The 7,480-nt window shown below is 51.6% G+C and overlaps 1 protein-coding gene across 1 annotated transcript; it reads right to left on the bottom strand.

Moving 5' to 3' along the window:
* Positions 1-1,868: 1,868 nt before the first annotated feature.
* Positions 1,869-7,224, bottom strand: LAG3 (lymphocyte-activation gene 3). Its single transcript, XM_009574473.1, has 8 exons — positions 7,170-7,224; positions 6,817-6,988; positions 6,427-6,653; positions 5,898-6,155; positions 5,416-5,709; positions 4,779-5,069; positions 4,388-4,503; positions 1,869-1,979 (listed from the first exon to the last, which is right to left on the bottom strand). The coding sequence occupies exons 1-8, from the start codon at positions 7,222-7,224 to the stop codon at positions 1,869-1,871; spliced, it is 1,524 nt and encodes a 507-aa protein (XP_009572768.1).
* Between the last annotated feature and the right edge of the window lie 256 nt (positions 7,225-7,480).

Below are 7,480 nucleotides of genomic sequence, written 5' to 3'. Positions count from 1 at the left end.
GTGGGCAGCCATCTCCAGGAAAGCAGGGCTGCATCACGCGTAATGGTTACTTGGGAAGACAAACGCCATCACTGCAAACGTCCCCCCTTCCTTCTTCTTCCCCCAGCTTTACATGCTGAGCATGACCTCATATGGTATAGAATATCCCTTTGGTCAGCTGGACTCAACTGTCCTGGCTGTGCCCCGTCCCAGCTTCTTGTGTCCCCCCCAGCCTGCTCGCTGGTGAGGTGGGGCGAGGAGCAGAAAAGGCCTTGACTCTGTGGAAGCACTGCTCAGCAGTAACAAACACATCCCTGTGTTATCAACACTGTTTCCAGCACAAATCCAAAACATAGCCCCATACTAGCTACTATGAAGAAAATGAACTCTCTCCTAGCCAAAACCAGCACAAATGGATATCGTTTTCAGTAAAATACATGGCTAGCTGAGTAGTTAAAGAGCTGTGGAGTCCAGACATGCTCCCCAGAGTGGTCTAGTTGGGCTTTTTGGGTGCTGCTCCACTACCTGCAGTCTGAGGATCCCAGAGTGCCTTCATTACCTGTGTGCCTGAAGTTCTTGGGGGGAAGGTGAGGGCCACACCAAGAAGGCCTCTTCATGCTGAAACTCATTCCTGAATGAAAAGCTGGCCTGGTAGTGAAGCCCTCTGCTCAAGTCAAGAGAATCTCCCTTCCTAAACACTGAGAGCTTCATTTTTGTACCACCACCTTCTTGCTTGAGCAGCCACAGCTCAGTGACCCATATGGGAGAAACTACATGTGTGACTCTACTAGTGAGGCTTTCTTCTGGGGTGGCGTGCAATAACTGCTCAAGAGCAGTACCACAGTCCTCCATGGCTGTTCGGAGAGTAGGTGAAGAGCATTCTTTAACTAGATGAAACCTAAACACATTGAGAGTTGTGGGAGATGTGGCCTGGCGGACTCACGATTGTATTAGTAAATATATCCTTAGCCGGAGGAGAGTGACAGAGAGCCCTAACATCAATGGGAGGTCTATCAGGAAAATGTGAGGACTGAGAGAAGGAATAAATAAATGAATGAACAGGGATAGCCAGACAGGGGGGAAAAAAAAGACTCTGAAGCACAGCAAAAAGGAGAGACTGAACCTGCGATTCTTTCTTCTTCTCTAGTGGCATTTAATTTCCCCTTCCCCACCATCAAAATGTCAGAAATGAACAGGCAACTTCAGTAAAACAGAACTTAAAGAGAAAGGGAAGGCAGCAAAGTCCTTAGAAGCTGCTTCACGCAGGCAGAGGTACACCCGGCACCGTCAATAGGCATGATCCTCCACAAGCACATGCAGGGGCCAGTGGGTTTTTTTGTCAGACAGATTTATTTTAGATTCTAAAATGAGTTTCTAATAAAATAAAATGCTCAAAATGTGCAACATATCCAGTCCTCTGTGAGGTCCCCTCTGCCACTGAATGAGCGCAAGAGGAGGGCAGCGCAGGGAGAAGGAGAAGAAAGTGGGCAGGGGGCAGAAAACACCATCAGGCTGCAGGGGAGCTGGGTTCCAGCCATCTCCCGCATTTAGGTGTCCCACCAGTGAAAGGCTGTGAGAGATGCCGTGAAGGAGGGGCAAAGGGTGGGAGAGAGAAGTGGCACTGAAGCAGGCAATAGCTACTGGCTCAAATACTCCCAATAGCTCCAAAGCATCTGTGCTGCCTGCCACCTTACTGCAGCGATGAGTCTCATCTTGCCCTGCTACGCAGCTTCCAGCGCCTCTGCAGGTACAGAGCTCCCATGGCCTCCTGCTACGTTCATGCCATCCCTACACCCTCCTGAGAGGTCTGCATGGTGCCCATCTCTCTGCAACATGGCACACAGAGTTTCATCCTCCCACACAGACTGGGCTCGGTGTCCCTGCTCCCATCAGCACTCAGTTTGCTGGATCTTCTCTTTCTGGTTCTCCTCCATCTCCTTCTTCCTCGGCACAGTGACTGCAACCATCCCTTCCAGAGCTGGGAAGGCAGGAGACCGTGCCTGAAAGGGAAGAAAGAGGCAATATGAGGCATGGGAGGGAGACTGAATGGCACAAGTCTGGGCTTCTCCCTGCCGTGGAAGACATGGTCCTACTGATTGCAACCACGAGGCTCCCATTTCCTCCTAGAGCCAGGGAAAAGTCCCAGTCCCACTCTCTGAGACATGCAATTTCTTCTGGGGAAGGCTGGCTCAACACTATCCTCTGTGGTGTCATGGGCATAAGGAATAACAAAGACAGGGCATACTTAAGAAAGAGCAAAGAATGATCTGGGCAATGGTCAGGCCATTGTCAGGTTCAATAGTATGCCAGATTTTACACTTTTTCAGAGAAAATAATTGAAGGCATGAAGGTTCATGCAAAATGAGATAATTAAAGCCAGAACCACGTTCACATCTTGCTTTAACAAGTGACTTTCTAGACGATGAAAAAGAGGTAGATCTCAGGGCTCCTGATAACAGTAAAGCATATGGTGACACACAGGCAATCAATACAACTGGAAAGATGAGATTAGTAAAAGAATGGCATGGTAAGTGTGATCTCAGCTAAGAGGAAGGGACTGGGATTTTGCTGGCAGGTTTCTGCCAGGCTGTAGAGAAATGATAAGCACAAGTCTTCAAAGATCAGTTGTGGGACCAATCATTAATGGCACAGAGAGTGTGAAAGTGCTAATGAGTTATGTAGCTGATAAAGTTGAGGAGCCTCATTTGGAAGAAAGAGGATGAAAATGTCACCCAAGACCCAGATATTTTAGGAGAACAGGAATTCCTAATGTGAGGGCAATAGCCCATCAAGGGATACCGGTGAGCAGTCAGTGTTCAACAAATGCAAGAAGAGCAAATATGTAATCTCAGAGAATGCCAGCAGAGAGAGGGAGAGAACAAGAGAAGAGCTAATGCTCAAGGCACCTCATCTGCACTCCCACAAAGGATCAGCCCACTGGGGAGACTGTGCAGAGAAGGGCAGGAGGACCATCAGTGGATGGAGGACCTGTGCTGCAACAGAGGAGATTTGCTTACTGGGCAAAGCAAGGCTGTGAGGGCATATACAAATGCTCTGAGGCAGTAAGTATCCTAGCTGGATTAGAGCTGTTTAAGTTAGCAGAGATGGACACCCACATATCCTATTTCCTGCTAGCTGAGGGTTTACAGTTACACTGTAAAGGGTTATTTGTCCAAGGTTTTAGGCCAGAAAGGGTGGTTCTGATCATCTTGTCCTGGACTTGCACAGTCTAGAGAGTCATCCAGAAACTGTAGATTTCTGCCTTAGATTATCCTTTACCACCAGTGCTGATTAAGGACCAATGAAGAACCAGTCATGAGTCTCTCTAGCATTACCTACAATGTTTTTTTTTAAATGCCCATCTTGCTTCTGTTCTGATGTTGCCTGACTTCAGCCTCCAGCCACCGGGATTTGCTAAGAATTTGTATCAATGCTGTCACATCCCTCATCTTTAGCTTAAGGCAGGTTCAAGGCACCCAGCTCTTTTGCCAGGGGAAGTACTCCCAACCCGAGATCACTCTGAGCCCCTGGCCCCTTCTGCACTAGAAGGGGATTTTCACTGTGGGCCCTTTCCAAGAAGCTGAGTGGAAGGCAACTACATCACAGCTACTCACGAAAGGTGTCCCTTGTCAGCAAAGACAAACCCTGAAGGAAGAATTTGCCATGTAATTAATTTGCAGAGAAACAGTATGAAAACTTCAGAGAAACGGTCTGACTTGTTTGTGCAGTTTTTTCCAGTGGCATGCTGGGGAGAGATCAGTCCTGGCCTAGTCTTTGGGATGATAAAGGCAAGGCAGAGTTTTCAGAAGACGAGATACTGGAAAAAGCTGAGCAAACCAAGGGCAGTAAGTTGCCAGAAGCAGACAGCCAAGGCATGAGGGCTGCGCCAGCAACAACAGACCTGCATCAGGACTGGCATCTGCGGACCAGCAGGCATTTATATGGAAGAGGAGACTCTGTTACATCAAAGCATCCAGATAAGGAGTAAGAGAGAGGACACCTATAAAAGCCTGGAAATTAACCCTCCTCTATTGCAGCGTGGCTTGATCTCTGCAAGAATAAACAAGAAGCTTTTCAAGGCTGGGCTGTGATTGTCTCCTAGGAGGTTTTACCCCTCCTCTGAAGTGTCTGACCTGCCCCAGACAAATGCCACGGTTAGCCAGACTGGCCAATGCCCGGCCGATTTTGCACTGGGGCAAGGCTGGGACTGCACAAAGAGAGACAAACTGATGAGATACATCCTTCACCACATGTCCATTACACCCCCAGCAGGCTGGCCAAGCCCCATTCTTCCCCTGGCTGCTGTGCCCCTGAGACATTTCACTGCTGTCTCTAGGGTACCCAGGGAAAGGTCAAATAAGGGATGATGTACAGGAAAACTAATAGAAATGGGGTGATGGACACTTACCCTTTTTTGTAGGGCCAGGGCCAGAACACAGACCATAAGCAGGAGGAAGAGGGTGAGCGTGAGCCCAAAAGTAACCTGCCCACTGAAGATGGTGGGAGGGCTGGAGACCTGGGCACCTGTGGGGAGGAACCACAGTTAGGAAGGAGGGGAAGGTTGATTTTGCACTGGGGCAAGGCTGGGACTGCACAAAGAGAGACAAACTGGAAAAGGGTGCAGGGAACGGGAAGGAGAAACAGGAGGAACTGGTGAGAGCTAAGACAGGATGACAACAAGATGGGATCCAAGCGGTCAAAGGGGAGAAGGAAGAAGTGAAGCTGAGAGAGGAAAGGGCACCAGGGATTTGAATAGGGTGAGAAGAAGGGATTGGTTACAGACCCACAGGACACAACACCTGTGATCTGCAGCCCGTACTCCACTGCTCCCAGTCTGCCTTCTGGGCCATATACGCTGCATTCCCACATGCCCGTATCCTTTTGTGACACTTGGGGTATTTCCAAGATAGGGCCCGTCTGGGACCTGTGGCTCTCCAGGTTACGGGAGGTGGCGACAGCCAGCTTGCTGTTAGTGGGGGCTGAGTCGAGGTGCTTCCACTGGAAACGTTCATGTCCCCGGGGGTGTGTGAGGCTGCAGACAAGCAGCAAGCGAGACCCCTCAGAAACCGGTCCTTGGATGCTCGGGGTAACTGCAGCAAAGGAAAAAACTATCCTCAGGAAAGACTACAGGCAGGTCCACATGTCTTCCCCATCCCTCTTTCTTCTAATACACCCCTCCTTCGTTACCTTCTCTAATTTATTTTCTTTGTCTTCCTCAATCTTCAAGAAGAATAATCAAGTTACCCAGGAAAACCCCTGCTTTCAGCAGAGTCCAGTGCAGTGCAATGCCCTGAATAGAGACCTTGTTTCCCGCCCCGGGGTTAGAATATATGAGCAAGAGCAACCCACGCTCACTCCACTGACATGCAGGGAGGTTTATCTGCAAGCAGTGGGGGACCCCAGAGGAGTGATGCACGTCCCTGTCTCTCCTCTCACCTGTAACCACTGCCAAGGTCACGTCCCTGCTGATCGCCTTGCTGCCAACAGAGACAGCACAGCGGTACTGCCCTGCATCACCTGGCCCCACCGCAGGGAGACGAAGGGGGAAGCTTCTGCTGCTTGAATTCTGGGAGATGTCCCAGTCTTGCAAGTGTCCTCCTGCAAGGTGGCTCCAGTGGGCTGTCACCGTGTTGATCCCAAAGGCACTGGGAAGGTAGCTCAGGGTGCACGGTAGATCAGCTGCAGAACCAGCTGCAGCATAGACCACAGGGTTCGTTGGGCCATCAAAACCTGAGCCAGAGAGAGACAACAGTGTGGGGTGGTGGCTGAAAAGAGCTCCACAGGGAGGTGACTGGCCTGGGAAGTGAGGACAGAGTGGGACCTGGGGAGCTGGGAAGCTGGAGCCACTGGGGTTGATCAGTCACATCAAAGGGAGCAACTTGGGGATGCTGGAATAGCAACGCAGAGGCTGAGCTCACCTAGAATTTGCAGGTTGTACGTGGCAGAAATGATCTCATTATCGGAGTATCTGAGCTGGCAGCGCCAGGACCCCGCATCACTCATGGCTGTCCGGAGGAAGGAGAGAGCCCCATGCAAGGAGCAGAAAGTCCTGGAGGTGGGGACCAGGTGCCCATTGTGGAACCAGCGTGTCTCCACAAGGCTGGCCCGATGGCTAGAGTTGCAGCTTAACAAGAGCGGCTCATTTTCTACCACGGGGCTGGGTGGACTGAGGGTTACTGCAAGAAAAAGAAAGGTGGGGAGGTGGGGGAAGCTAAGATTACAGAGGGACTACCAAACCATCCCTTTGTGCCCCTCCTGTCCTAGCTTTATTCCTCAGGCAGTCCTCTCCCCAGAGCTGAGAGTAGACAGCAGGAAGCTGTGCACTTTCGGGGGGCTGCTGCCTGTACTCTAATCAGCCCTGGCAAACACAGCATCCCCACCCCGTCCCACCCTTACAACCTCCCCGGACCTAAAATCAGCATTCTCCAGGTTTCCATCTTCTCCTACCTGTAATTACCCCCAGCTCCACCTGGCAGCTCTGGACCTCCTGGTTGTATGCCACCCGTGCCTCATACAGCCCGGCGTCCTCGCTCCGGACCGGGTCGATTCGCAGGGAGAAATTTCCATTGAGTAAGGCAGAGTTCTGGACTGACACCCGGGGCCTCATGGGCAGCGCCGTCTTTCGGAGGCCGGAGGCCCCCACCTCCAGCACCACGTGTGGCTCCTGGTGGGCACTGGGAGCAGGACAAATGGGCGGCTTGTGCCGGAGGCAAAGGCGAGATCAAGGGTGGGGGGCAGGAAGGAGGGAATGTGGGGAAGGAGAAAGGGGGCTCAAAGTGTCTCACACCCTCCCCAGTCCCCCCACAAGGACACAGATCTGTCTTGGCCCTGGCGTACCTTCCCCCATATCGCTTCCACAGCACGGATGTCTTGTCAGGCAGCTGCTTCCAGCTCTTCCGCGTCTTTCTGGGGCTCAGGTGGCAAGGCAGCACGGCTGAACTCCCCGCTCTGGCCCACACTTTCTGCTCTCTGCTTTCCCCTTCTGCTACTCCTGGTAGGAAGTGGCCAGCTGTAATGAGATGGAGGGCTGAGCAAAGGGTGGGACTCATGGAGCAGAGGGCAATATCTGGCCATCTTCAGTGGGGTTAGAAGGGCACAAATTCTCCCTTCCAGACCTGTCAGGGACCAAGTAACACCCAGACAGTTTACTGAGCTACTCTGCCCTTCCTGATACGTTCAGCCCCTCTTACCATTGAAAGCCAGCAGAGTGAAGGTGAGGAACAGCACCAGGGACACCGGCCTCATGGTGGCATCCAGGAGAGGCAAGGGGCTGCGTCTTCCCACTCAGGTCCGTGCTTGGTCAGGTCCGAAGCTTTAAGAGATCAGCAAAAATGAGGCATGGGCAAAGAAGATGTTAGAGGGGGTGGATGAACCAAGGGGCCGTCAGCTGGATGTGCTTGCTCTCGTGCTGTCTCTCTCTTTGATCAAAGCATTTCCCTAGATGCCCTTATATTGTAGGTGGGCAGCTAATTTCCTCAGATCACTAAGAAGATGCGTCACA

Source organism: Fulmarus glacialis, unplaced genomic scaffold (assembly GCF_000690835.1).
Source record: "Fulmarus glacialis isolate BGI_N327 unplaced genomic scaffold, ASM69083v1 scaffold35063, whole genome shotgun sequence".
Lineage (NCBI taxonomy): Eukaryota > Metazoa > Chordata > Aves > Procellariiformes > Procellariidae > Fulmarus > Fulmarus glacialis.
Note: the sequence above shows the minus strand (reverse complement) of the source record. Positions and strands in the feature narration are given on the sequence as shown.